The sequence below is a fragment of the Macrobrachium rosenbergii genome, chromosome 33 (assembly GCF_040412425.1).
Source record: "Macrobrachium rosenbergii isolate ZJJX-2024 chromosome 33, ASM4041242v1, whole genome shotgun sequence".
In the NCBI taxonomy this organism is placed as follows: Eukaryota; Metazoa; Arthropoda; class Malacostraca; order Decapoda; family Palaemonidae; genus Macrobrachium; species Macrobrachium rosenbergii.
In genome coordinates this window covers 267,948-282,582 of record NC_089773.1, presented here as the reverse complement: position 1 = coordinate 282,582, position 14,635 = coordinate 267,948, and the positions used below count along the sequence as shown (strand labels likewise).

The window sequence follows — 14,635 nt, the reverse complement described above, 5'->3', positions numbered from 1 at the left end:
TGGTTGAAATACAGGCAAAATGGCTGTTGTTATTCGATTCGGTGATAAGCAATACAACAGTTTCTCAGTCGGTTGTTTATGGCTGTACGCATTTATTCAAGAGTATACGGTTACTAACAATACTTTTATCATTCTCTTTCGCCTTTTTAACTAGAAGATGGGATAAAGAGATGGAGGAAAGGAATATTGTCGTATCGGTATTAACTACTTACCCCATTGCCTGAGTATTTCAATAGTTTCATCATAAAAAGTGCATTTAGCCATGAAAATGAGATGAAAATACAGTAATCAGTGAATATTTCTCCGTGAAAAATACTGTGAATGGGCAAATTTTCAGCAAATAATGCGTATATATGTTCCATAGAGAAACCCATGAATAGGTGAGTCCACAAAAATTTTTTTTTTAGATGGGTCTACAGTAAACCCATCTAAAAAAAATTTTTTTTTTTTGAGCAATAGAACTTCAGGATATATTTATACAAAAACAGCCAAAAACTGTCAGTAACTAAATTTTGATCATTCCTTGAAATTCAAAGATCAGCAGCAAGGAGCTATCAAAATCACCCTAGTGTTCTGCAAAGCTCGCAACTTTATTATTTTCCTCAAAACAGCAAACAGAAGAAAAGTGTAAAGATCTATACTTGACCACTCTTAACGAAAGGCATCGACTGCCCATGCCTGATGATCCTGGCATGGAGAGCAGTACTGTACACTGGGAGTGTCGTGTTTTGGGCAGTCACTAATGTATTTATGTTTGGGTCTCCCCAAAGGCTCCTCAACTGGCAAACCTGTGGAAGAAGAGACCATGTTGACGGAAGACCTTGCCTTTCCTACCAAGTTGTTTGCAATGACACTGTTTCTCCCTGGGACAAAATGAACTAAAAGAATAATGTTCCTGGACTTGGTCCAAAGGGGATGGAAATTTCTTTGCTAGCCTGAACAGATCTTTCTATTTGTGTCTCCTTGCCTCCCTAAAACAAGGGCAAAAACAGACTCCTGGAGAGGAACCGGGGTGGTCATCCCCGACGATCAGCAACTTTCTACAAAAGTAACAGTAAGAGCCAGCAAAAGGGCAACCACTTCCTTGGGAGTGGTAATAACAGGTGGAAGTTTGGCAGGAGGGGGAGGGATACCAAAGAGAACCTTCAGTGTCACCAGCAGAGTACAGGCAGTCTCTGGTTACCGGCGGGGGTTCTGTTCTGACAGTGTGATGATAACCATCCGCGCCAAAAAGCGCTGAAAATCGGTGATTTTCAGTTATCAGTGCCTATGATAGGTTTGTATCGGCATCAATACCCATTACCGGGGCCAATAAGTGGAAATCGGCAATTTTCGGTGCTGAAAACTGCCGATTTTCATAGCCAGACAAGTGCCATAAAACTGGATCACCGATAACTGGGGACTGCCTGTATTACACCCTGGTAACACAGAGGAGGAGAGCTTCTCTCTCTACTTCTTCCTGGTAAATTTCACCAACTATTCAGAAGGCCAGACCCAGCACTCTGAGCATGGACTACTTCAGTTACAATCATGCTTACAGCATGAAGCACACAATGTGTGCAGATCAATCTCTACTGGAAGGCACCTAAATACTTGCAGTTTCCCTTCCGATGAAGTAGGCTTAAGCGATTGAGGGGTTTGCATTGCAAATACTCAAACAAACAATAATATATTTCAAGTAAACAGCAAGAAAAAGGCGTAAGTCTGCAAGTGAACAGCAAGTCGGGTAGGAAGCACAGAGATGTCTTCACACGACCGTGGCCGGAAGCAAAGTGGAGTGCAGACTCACAATTAGGGTGGGCTTTCCCCTACCCGTCGGTAGTTAATGACCTTCTCTGAAAGTTAAATGGCTATTCCAGTTCACGTTCATGAGCAAAATCCTATGTAACACTCTATTTACAGGAAACTTGTTCCTATACAGCATAATGCTTTCATCTCTTCTTGCTATAAATGACATAATGCAAAACCAGAAAAGAAGCACAATACTGAGCAAGAGAAAATCAGCCAGATACGGGCAATCCCCCGGTTATTGGCAGGGGTTCTGTTCTGATGGCGTGACGATAAGCGAAAATCGCTGACTTTCAGTTATCGGCACCTCTGTTAGGTATGTATCGGCGCCAATATGCGATTATCGGAGCCGAAAATTGCCCATTTTCCTCACTAAACAAGCACTGAAAAACTGGATCACCGATAACCGGGTACTTCCTGTATAGTCAAAAATTTTACTACCGATTTACATTTATGCACAAGGACACAGCATGGCATTTCAGTGCCACATGGTGGGAAACAGGTGATTACATAGATAGTTCTAGCAGGTCAGCCAAGTTATTTTGTTTCTTTTTAATGCTGAATGCACCTAATGGCGCAAAGATACAAGCTAACTTTAACAGCTGGTAAGATTCACTTCCAGTAATACACTAATAACTAGTTCTCTCCTCTACAGAACATTAAACCCATCAATACAGAGACAGTATGAATAAATGTTGCTCCAAGCATTGAGGTTAGCATAACATTTAACATTTCCAGAGCATAGAAAAACAAAAAATTCATTAAAACACTTATTACATCAAGTTACTTACCTTTTTAATAGCATCTACAACATGAGGATTCTTTTTTAACATAAGACCAGATATGACAAGTTTTGACATTCTTTCTAGGTAATCTTTTGCATCGTCTTTACGCGGATCTGTTACAGATAATGCCTCTCGTATCTTCTGGTCAAGATCCAGCAACTGCGCCTCTATATCCAACGTTCTGGAAGGCGAAAATAAAATATAAATATGAGATAACATAAAAAAACCAGGCCACACATAATCTAAGGGTAAAAAATCACAATTTTTAAAAGTAAATTGTATTTTTCCTAACTATACAAACCTGAGCTCCTTTACATTAGGAATTACTTACAGCGAAGCTGGACAAGGCCATGAAACTCTTGAACAAGGTGGATAGGCAGTAACTACTGTCAGGTAGGCAGGAATACCCGCCTGCCCAGATATAATCATTCCAGTTTGCCTTTCAGTCCAGGTTCAGATTGAGGGGTGGCATGAGGCGGGTATAAAAATGTTAACGTAAAGGACCTCAGGTTTGTATAGTTAGGAAAAACACATTTAACTTTTAAAAACTGTGATTTGTTCCGACACGATATACAAACCGTTGGTCCTTTACATTACGAAGACTCACTGGTTGGAGGGAGGAATCTGAGTGAGTCTCTTGAACTGACTGGAATTCTGCACACCTGGGCTACTACTCCTGGTCGAAAGAGCGAGGAGTACCACCGTGCCTCTGACATATTGATCGGAGTGTAGAAACTACAAGATCAAATGTCTGATACCGGACCTTTTCGCATGAGTGAGGAAAGGTAACTCATACGAAATAGGCTGGGAAGAATCTAAGAATCAGAGGTAGTAAGGAAAACCCGACATAGGTTTTCCTTATTGCCAGTCTCTCCTTCCTCCCCTTGCTAGAGGAAGGAGTGGAATTGCTTCTATGGTTCTAGAAGAAAAATAGAAAGGGTACTCAATGTGTAGTCTTACTGCATCAAATGCCAGATCCAGCAAGTGTTGGTTTGAGTCCTATTCTCATCCCAAAGGAGGAAAAGTAGGAGGAGGTGAGGCCAGTCACTCTCTGTATCCTTCTCACTTCCAGAACCAACACCTTAGGCGAGATGTTACTTGTCCTCTTGAAGGAGCCGGGTAAGAACACACAACTTGTTGAGCAGCCACCACAGGACCAAGGAAAAAAGGTTCCAAGGGCCTGTGGGCAAGACCGAAGGAAGAGGACAAGAGTGTGGTCTATGAGACCACATCTTGCTTCCAGACCAACAGAAACTTCCGGAATGTGAGCGATGGACCAAGCCATTGACTTCATGAGCTCTCGGGGTGGAAAGTACTGGTATTGTCGATGCCAGCTGCCAAGTCCCTTCTTCGACTGCTTCACGAAGCCAGGAGAAAGATGTGTCCTTAGACACCTCTTCCTTGGGAGACACAGTACTAGCGAAAATGTCGACGACATCCAGGTTAAGAATGTCAAGCCTTTTTGGAAGTACCATAGCTCCCTAATAGGACAAGGTAATGATTGATCTGGATCATCAATACAAAGTCCACGGAGGAGAGGAACAAGAAGGACTTGAACCCAACAATAGATGCCGATGGTTCGAAGTCCACTTATGACATCCAAGAAGGAGTTGAGGTATTGATCCTTCTACGCCAAGGCCGGAGTGAGATGAGAGATGGTCCTAGGAGGGCACATCTCTGCCCGACGACTCTCGTAAGGGCGAGTGCAGAGCACAGGACAGGAACCCTAAACAAGAGTCACATGCCACCCAGGGAACAGTTCCCTGAGACAGCAAGACTGAAGAAGCTTCTCATCCATAGCTAAATCACAACTGAGGAGAAAAAGGATACTTCAGATAGAAGACTACAAACGGTCCCCGGTTTACGACGGGGGTTCCGTTCTTGCGCCGCGTCGTAACCCGAAAATCGTCGTAAACCGGAAAATCGTCGAAAATCGTCAAAAATCATAAGAAAACCTTACTTTTAATGCTCTGGGTGCATTGAAAACAACGTAAACTGCATTATTATTGAGTTTTACATCAAAAAAACCTTCAAATTATGATTATTCTGCCGTTTTGGGGCCAAATTTCTTCCGTCGGATCGGCGTACGACGCGTTGTAACCCCGGAACATGTGTCGTAAGCCGGGAAATAATTTCTGATGAATATATTTGAAAAGCGTCGTAACCTCAGAACGTCGTAAACCGGGGACTGCCTGTATGTCACAAGGGTCTATGTTCTTCACAACTGAAATGGAGAGAAGCAACCATTGGCTGAGAAGACAAAGAAGTCCAGACTTGAGGAGCAACTCTGACCCAAGAAGTAGTTCCACCAACCAGCGAAGACAGACCCAGTCCCTGGAACAGTGTCTGTTGCCACTCGGCAAGAAAGCCTATGCTTGTGAGGAAAGCTAGAGGGTCTCCCAGTCCTGAACACACAGGGATGTACTGCCCGAAGAATCGCTTTTTGTGTAGCTCTGCTACAGGAGGTTGGATCAAGGAGAAGTCTTCTCGATGCCTTGGAAGCACAGTTATAAGTTCGGCGAAAGGCAAAATCTTAAAGCATTTGTCTGTAACTCGGAGTGAGCAATGCTTGTGAACCCCTAGCGAAACAAAAATATGGAGGGAAAAACGTAGATATCGATATTTCCCAAAAAGACAGCATGCCTCACCGTAGTGGCCCCTGGGTCTGGTACAAGGGAGCGAGAAAACTACAGACTTTGTTGTGCCGGGAGGCAGACAGAAAGACAGTAGGGATCTCTCAGTCAAGCAGTCTCTTCGTGTATCTTCGTCAAGAAAAGAGTGAAGAGCATGTTCCGTCCCGATCACTCAAACCCGAGGCCAAGCTCGCCTACCAATACATCCCACCGGGAATGTATCTGGCCAATTGAACTATCGAGTGCACTATAGAACACCTGCAAATGTTGCGAAGAAAAAACTATTTCCTCTTGTTTGTCGATGTATGCCACTAGTGTGGTTTTGTTGTTCAACGAAACCACTGAGTGTCGCAAAACTCATCCTGGATTCTCAGAAGGCCAAATGGCTGCCTTGAGTTCAGGATGTTGATGAGAAGGTATTATTCATTTCAGTCACACACCTTCAAGACAAAGTCTTCCAGGAGTGCACCCATTTCTCGATCGGTGAATCCTGGAGTAGAGACACACTGTGAGGAGAATATGCGAGCATATTCAAAGGTTCCTTCACTCAAGCAAACCACCTTCATTCTCCACCATGGGGAAGCTTCTGCAAGATGACAGGATACCAAGACGATTAGCTCTGGCCGGGGTGGCATTTCCCGAATCGGGAGCACTGGAGAGAAAGAGGATGGAAGTTTGATGAAAAGAATTGCCGAGACCCAAGGGAAATAGATACCTCTGAAGGAATCCATTCCCAGGTCTCAGCAATATTGCTGCCAGGTCCAGAGAGTTGATAAGTATCATTTCATCCCGGCATTTGTAGTAGAATTTCTGCCAGTTGATACTTCTTTCTCTCTTTCCTTCTGCCCTCTTTCCTAATGGAAAGAGACAATAGTTATGCGCACTTTCCTAGAAGGGAAGAAGAGGGCTATGTGTTTCCGCGATCCTCTTCTGAAGCCTGGGACTTCTTAGGAGTTGAGGAGGGCTGGCTTGAACTTAAGGTCGAGCTGAGATGACTAAGACCGAAAGGTCTTGGCCAGGGACAAGGCAGTGCCCTGGTACGAACCTTGATTACCACAGTATCTGGCAAATCTCTGAAAGAGAGAGGCAGAACCAAGTAAAGGTTCGTTCCTATGGGTTGAGCCGACTCAGGACTTACAAAACCACTGATCCAAATAGGATAAAGTCCTTCTTAGCATCAGAATTGCCCACAGATTGCCGTTTGGTATAGGAGGACCCACCCCCAGAAAGGACCAGTCTCCAGAAGGCAGGGTTCTCTCCACGAATGGTTGTATTTGAGGAGAGAAAACCTAAAAGTGAAGGATCGTGGATCCATCAGGAGACTGTCTGGAGGAAACCAGCAGGTGTCCTACAAGATCACCACCTCTCGTTGTGGAAGAGAATATCCTTCATGGCAAGGAGAAGCAGCGAGAGAACCCAGTCCAGAGGAAGCAAGAGTCAGAACAACCTGCAGTCAGCAAGACCCCTCCAAGGCAAGAAAAATTCGTACTCTGTCGAGGCAGGGGAGGAGCTTGGTGTCTTGACTTGAATGAACTCCTCGTCCGAAGAAAAGTATTCATTTGGTTGAGCAATCTCTCCCAAGCAAAGGCCACGGTGGCCCCTAAAACTCTCGGCCCCTTTGGGAACTGCAAGGGTTGTGAGTGATGAAGATTATTCATTGGGGGCGAATCGTGAGCAATAATCAACCGAAGGAGATTATTGCCACACGGGGGAAGAGGAGAGCTTGTGTCGTGGCAAAGCGCTTTCTTGGGAAGAGCAGAAAGTTCACTCAAACAGTGCCGAGAACCAGATTCAGAAAAATCGAGCAGGGCCGAGCCGAGCTGCACCGAACAGAGCCGATCATGCGAACGCAATCCAGACTGGGTGGTAAGCTGTGGACTGGGAGGCAAACAGGGCAAGCCAAGCCGAGCCGAGCCAGTCTCGCTAACGCGACCAGGGGCTGGGCAGGGAGAGCAAGCCAAGCCAAGCTGATAGCGAAACTCATCTGCCGTGAACTAGGGTTAATTTCCCAAACTCTAAATTCCTTCGAGGCCGAGGCCCCTCGAGAAGAAGGTTTAAAGATTTCTGCGTCTGCTATCCTGCATGCTTGAACCCTGAGGTTCAAAACATGAGGATGAAACCCGACCAAGCAACTAAGGCAGCTGGCAGGCAGTATAGAGACGCCTGGGCATCTCGGCACCTTCTCTCGTTCTGTGCCTCTCACCAGGAGAGCGCTCATGATTCATAGAATTCAAGCGACCTACGAGACAACCAAAAATGGGGAGCGGTTGCTTTTGGTTTCCTAATAAATTGAAAAGAGCCAGGCACAGAAACAGTCTTAAAAGCAGACTTCTAAGACTGGCAATGAGGGCGCAGCCTTAAAGGGCGAAACCCCAAAGGAGAATGCGAATAGGTTCCCGCCCGAGGGCGAGAAGAGACAACGAGAGAAACTTGCCTCCCCAGAGAGAGTTAGTCCCTTCGAAGTCCTGCTGGACTCCTGAAGAGAACCTCTTCCCTGCTTCTTCTGATGTTCGAACCAACAGGATCAAAGCACCAGGCTGGGAACCTGACCGAGCACTGGTAAGCACTAGGAGAGCTCTTGTAGTGCTGGCAGGAAGAGCTGAGACACCTGGGTGCCTCGGCTCTTTCTCTCACACTGCTCCTACACTGGGCGGGGAAAGTACTCTCCAGACCAGATCAGGATACTTAATATTCCACAGAATCTCAAGCACTTGGAGCAGCTTATGAATGAGCGCCCAAAGCAGCACCCGTCTGGAGGCGGAACCTCCAGGACTGGGAACCGGAGCGCACAGCGAGGTCTGCGCGCCCGCAGCTCCCGAAACACAAAACCAAGGGCTATGCGAGTCGGTTCCCGAACCAAAAGGTCAGGAAGAGACAATGAGAGACCTACTGCCTCCTCAGAAGGAAGCAGACCCTTGACGTCCAAAGGACATCAAGGAGGAAGAAGCAGCCTTTCTCTCCTTCAGCCGACGGAGGTCCATCCGATTCACAGGACCCCCTCGAACCTCGGGAGAGGAAGGGAAGAGGCAGCAGAAGACGAAATCGAAGATAAGCTGAAGAAAACGGCGGCTACCTCCACAGGGCGACTTCCTTCACCTTCACTCCAATATCTTCTACAGGATGGTGGACACGAAACATCATAACCTTCAGGCCAGCTAGGAAGGATCACAATGGAAGCAGCCCAGGACACGACCACCAGGAGAAGCAGCAAGCACAATCAGGACAGCCAATGCAGGGGCTATGGAAGTGGTTCAGAAGGCAGGAGCTACAGCAATGGCCAGGAATGTCACATGAACTTCACCAGCAGTGACAGGAACAATCAGGATGGCTGTGGCAGGAGACCAGGAGGAGCTGCCCAGAGACTGTAGCCGAGTCAACAGGAGCAACAACACAGGAAACACAGCAGGAGCAGACAGACCACAGATAGACCAGAGGCAGTGCCACAGCATACATGAAGGCCAGCAATGACACCGATCGATCCACATTGGCGGGGAACAGAGCTGGAACGATCCCGATGAGGATCTATGCCATTCCAACCAGGTACTGAGGTTGATCCCGAACACTGTATGAATGTCAGGACTCCTCCATGCAAGATATCCCCTGAGATATCCAGCCAACTACTGCTGTGCCTACGATGCTCACTGTCAACCTGAAAGAAAAAGCAAAGATGATTAGTAGAGGGAAACTACTCTTGCTCCAAGGGGAACTGCCCTACGCAGCGAAAGGAGGTCCATGAGAAGAGGTCACCCGACTGCCCAACCCCCTTCTGGTCTTTGCCCGACAAACGAGCGAAGAGGGCGAAGGAGAGATAAGGAAGAACCTACCAGGAGAGAGAAGGAAAGAGGGGAGGCCACCAAGGGCACCGCAGAAGCGAAACTTACTGACGACACCCACAACCTCCCCCCCGCAAACCCCCATAGCACAGGCAGTGAAAACAATACTCAGCACAAGTAGAAAGGAAGTAGTCATACCCTTGTACATGGAGGGCGGAGGCCCATGAAGGGGAGTGAACTTGTTGCATCCCTATCAGTGAAGGGGAACGAAGATATTATGTCCCAATCTAATGTATCCAAACGTACAAGGGAATGCCTTCAGTATCTAAATAAAGGGCTACTGGAAAAGAAGCATTACCACTCAGTTACGTCCCTCTAAGTATGCCCTTGGCCGTCAAACCCAAGACACAGACGCAGGGAAACTATGGCCTATGCAAGGCTATCACAAATCATGGGTATGTATATTAATAAATATCAAACACACAAAATATATACACAAAATACAGAAAGATCCCACCGGGTAACAGAGAGCTTAACAACAGTCAGGCAAAGAGGTCCGAAAACACATCTGCAACACCTGATGGCCGAAAGCAAAGTGGAATGTCTACATCCAGGTACTCCAACCTACCTGACGGTAGTTACTGCCTAACCACCTTGTTCAAGAGTTTAACAGCCATGTCCATTTATTTATTTATTCATAAATGATTTATTTAAACAGACATTTGAACCCTTTTAGGGTTCTTCTCGGGCTGGAAAAAAAAGGGGGGGAGAATACATAGTAAATTAAAAAAGTGGAAAAAATTATAATAGAATAAAAATTCAAGAGGGGGAAAACAGAACAGGAAAAAAAAAGGGAGGGGAAAAAAGGGGGGATTGTATTTTATTTATTAATGTAATGTTGTTTAAGAAGAGAATGATATTATTAATTGTAAAGTTATTACCTTCTGCTAGAATATCCTTTATTGATTTATTTTCTAAGTATTTCTTTCATATTGCCATCTGGGACAGTCAATCAAGATATGTTTGATTGTTATTAGGATGTTACACCTTTCACAAGTTACTGGATTTGTGTGCGGAGTTGACATCAGGCGACCATGTGTGAGTCTGGAATGTCCTATTCTGAGTCTTGTTAAAATTACTTCATTAATTCTTTGTTTTTGGGTAGAAGAATGCCACTTTTTAACTTCGTTCTTAATTTGTCTTGGTTTGTTTTGAGGGGGTGTATTTGACCAATCATTTTGCCAATCCCTATACATCAAAGGTTTAACTGATGCTAGCCAGTCTGATATGGGAGCTTTCGTAGTAGTTGGGGGGATTGTACAAGCCAATTTAGCAGCTTTATCTGCTTTCTCATTACCCTCAATGCCTACATGGGCTGGGATTCAACAAATATGAACTTGAAGGCCATTTGTAATTAATTGATGAATTTCCCATTGGATATTTTGGACAAGGTGATTATTTGATTTAAATGATCCTATTGCTTCAATTGCACTTCTTGAGTTGCTCAATATGAGTGCTGAAGGAATTCCTTTCTTTGATATAATGTGGAGAGCAAATTGTATGGCTGTTAATTCAGCTGTAAATACTGATGATATTAGAGGAAGGCCCATTTGGATAGTTTCATCACTTGAATAGGCTGAATAGGCTGATGAGCCCACTCCAGCTTCGTTTTTGGATCCATCTGTATAGATTATGAAGGGAGTACCCTTCCGTTTTATGTGTTCCATGGCATGTTGATGATACATTTCTGTGTTGAACATATATTTTTCTGACAGATATGATAAATATGTGCATATTTTTGCCCTTTTTAGTGTCCATGGTCTGATCTGATTTATTTCTTGAGTAAATTTGGGTACCATGTTTTATAAATTCAATAGTTGATTAGTTTTTTTGGTAAATGAGTTTTGATTTAGATTATTATTTGTATTTTGACTGAGAAATTTATTTGATACAGGAGATATGCCTGCTTGAATGGATAAGCCTCTTCTTAAAGTAATTGGATCTCTGTAATAGATAAGCCTCTTCTTAAAGTAATTGGATCTCTGTAATATTTTAGAGGAAGTTGGCCTGCTTCTGCTAGGATAGAGACAGTTGGAGATGAGTGAAAAGCTCCTGTACATATACACACTCCCTCGTGATGTAAAGCATCTACAGATTTTAGAGTTGCTTCTGAGGCAGTTGAATACATTGGACAGCTATAATTTATAATTGATAGTACCGTTGCATTGTACAACATTAACACTGTATCTCGTCCTGCATCCCATTTGGTGTGAGATTTTTTCTTTAATAATGGGCCTTAGATCCTTTGGCTTTAATATATTTGATATGATCTTTCCAATTTAAATGCTGATCAAAAATTATACCCATATGTTTAACACTATTGCACATGTTTATCTCTTCATTATAAAGATATATTTGTTGTTTCAACCATCTTTTGTCTTTGTAGCAGACAATGCCATTTGTTTTATTTACCGACAACTTGAAGCCTACGGAGTTAGTCCAAGTGGTTATATTATTTGTTACTATATTAAGTATTCTTTGAGCATGTCTTAGAGAATAACTTGAATAATATATTACAAGATCATCCACATACAAACTATTTTGTCACACTCAGGCAGGTTCACAGTAATATCTATTGCCAGGGCAAATAAGATGCAGCTCAAAACACTGCCTTGAAGGATGCCCTCCTCTTGTATGTAAGAATTTGAATATGTATTTTCTATGCATACTTGAAATATGAAGTTTTCATAATAAAACTAATATTGTAATACTTACCTGAACACCTGAATTAGCCCTGGTCACCTGACCAGCCCGAACTATATCCCCATAGCTTTTACCCACTAAGTGGGTAATTAACCGTCAGCGTTACCAACGCTTACAGGAAAATCTGTCAAATGAGTTACCTGAAGTACCGTTGGCAACACTGCTGCCAGTCCCGGCCGAGTGAGGCCGAGATCCTCAGTTGCAATGTTCACTAATCAAATTGAAGTGGGGAGGAGGGTGGGAATCATTCAGGTGTTCAGGTATTACAATATTAGTTTTATTATGAAAACTTCATATTACAATACACTCCCTGAACACCTGAATTAGCCCGATTAACAACATTTTTAAGGAGGTGGGATCAATCTAATTCAGCCCGACCTTGCAACAGGGAAAGCAGGTAACTCATTATTCGCCTAATTTGTATAAATGAATATATCCTCACCTGGTTATCCCAATCGGCAGGTGAGAATGTTTGTAGAGTGAGTACCCCCGACGTCAGTCTCATGTCTAGGTACTGTCTGAGTCAAGCTACTTCTCATGTGGTATTCAAACCTCCTCATGGATAGAGAGTAGCCAAAATAGAAAAACCAACTTACCATATGGCTAATCACAGCCTCCCATGATTAGTGGAGAACGACGAACCTCCCATGTGGCTAATCAAAGCACTCTCATGTATGGAGAACCTCCCATGTGGCTAATCAAAGCACTCTCATGTAAAGTTGGGTGTGCAGGATCTTTCTTGAGCTCTTACAATCCCCTACTTGCCATGCAAGCGATGTCTGCGCAGAAGTTGAAGAAACCAAACCTGTCCACTGGATCTTCCTAACTTCACAGTACTAACGTTAAACTTAATCCTCTCACTATGAACCCTGACTAACAGAGAATCCAAAATTCTAAAGTTCCTCAGACTACATTCATTACCTAGAGTTGTTCCCACCCTTAACATTACTACGTAATTATAAGATCGAGTTTGTCGTCACAAAGAGACCAAGCGAGAAACTCTTCTTCTTCGAAGAAACTGAATGTCTGAGGTAGAAAGTCGTGAAAACCGACACCGGCTTCCAAGTGGCCGCTTCTAAGAACCTCCGCACTAAGAGAGTACCCAATAGCTAAATGAACGCACCCACGACAGAAAGGCTAGCCGCTATACACGGACTAAAAGAATAACTTTCACGTAAAAAGGAGAACGATGAATCTCCCAAGTGGCTATTCAGATCCCATCTAATAAGGAGGGAATGGGGTAGTATGCCGAGCCGATGACCCTCCGTCCTGCAGGTTGCGGCAAAGGCCGACGAGCGAAGAAGTATCCCATCGCCGACGAAACAACCTAGGCTAGCCTACGAGAGCACCTCTTTGGACTCTCGTAGGAAAACTATCAAAGACTAGGATACTTAAGACGTACTAAACTTAAGTTCATGTGATCATACTATCACTGTTGCTTAAGATTCTAAAGCCTAAAAGTAATTCCTCTATCTGGTTAACGTAATGATCACCGCACTACGTAAATACTACCCTAGCTAAATGAACGCACCCTAGATAACAGACTTCGCCGTTAAACGTGGACTAAGAGAATAACCTTCCGAGTCTTCGCACTAAGAGAATACCACCTCAGCTAACTGAACAGAACCTAGATAGGAGAATTTTTTAAAAAACTATTTTGCGGTGGGGAGAATTGAACGTCTCTTAAGCAAAGGAAGAAAACACAGACGGACTCACAAGTATACCCCAGAGTAGAAACTTTGAACCATTCCAAGAAAAGATGAAGTGGACATACTCCAAATACTGTGCCGTAACGAAAACTGTTAAATGCTCAACAATGTCACGTCAAATTAAATTGTGTTCAAGGGCATAAAGCTCGCACCACACGCGAATCGTGAAGTGTGCCCACAACTGTGTTTGTGGAGTGAGCGCTTATGAACCAGGAACCAGGAACCCTTTCTCCGAAAGTAACTAATCACATCCTTGACAGCAGACTGGAAGTATTCCGCGGTGAGGCAAGAGGTGTACACAGAAGCGGATGGAATTTCTCAACCTTGATAAATAGACCAATATTCGCACCTGACATAAAGACATCCCCACTGATGCCGGAACCCAACACTTGCAGATAAAGAACCTTAAACAAACGAAGCAGAGTTTAGCCTCCGACTTTGTCTTCGCCACGACTTCCAGAAGAGGAGAAATACTAATCATTTCCCGCCTAAGAAACCAGCCTAGGAAAACTTCCTGAAGTCGCCCACATTTTTATCTGCAGCTAAAGCCGAAAGAAAGAAAACACCTAATCAGTTAACATTAGAACTTCCGACAAATCTCACGAGGGAGCCCGAGTCAGCAAGACCGGACATTAAATTTATGGGAACGTAATAAATCGAAGATCTTACTACTAGAAATTTTCAGGAAGATGGAAAAATGTACTGCTGAGTGCTGAGCGGTAGCCAGCAATAATCGAAAATGGAAGAATCCTGACTTTCTAAAGGAATAAGAGAAAACCAGCTATTTCGGTTATGACAGGCCTAAAGATGGAATGACCTTCCTTAAGACACAGCCTTCTCCATGTCAAGCTGACCTGGTAAGCTTACGGGCTGACTTTCTCAAGCTGAAAGAAACACTGCCTAGACATAGCTCTAGAGTGTCTGGACTGTCTAGCTGTTCGCTCGGCAGTCGCCCGCAACTAGGTTCATCACGCAAGAGTTTGGATGATACATGGTGGAAATGCGGTTATCTAAAAGATCTTCCGCTTGAAGGAGAACATCGGAACTTCTGTAAGGAGCATTTGGAATTTTGGAACCGAGGGCGTTAGGGCCAGCAAGGAGCTAGAGTCATAGACGACTTGACACTCCCGCAATTCCTGATTACCTGATGAATGAGACCAAAAGGCGGAAAGCATATACCTCTA

The 14,635-nt window shown here is 44.1% G+C and overlaps 1 protein-coding gene across 1 annotated transcript in view; it reads right to left on the bottom strand.

Moving 5' to 3' along the window:
* The window catches only part of LOC136855761 (hepatoma-derived growth factor-related protein 2-like), a 203,265-nt gene that overhangs the window by 76,729 nt on the left and 111,901 nt on the right, over positions 1-14,635 (bottom strand). Inside the window, exon 12 of the mRNA XM_067133118.1 lies at positions 2,580-2,754. Coding sequence (XP_066989219.1) covers positions 2,580-2,754 — 175 coding nt within the window. The remainder of the gene's footprint in view (positions 1-2,579; positions 2,755-14,635) is intronic.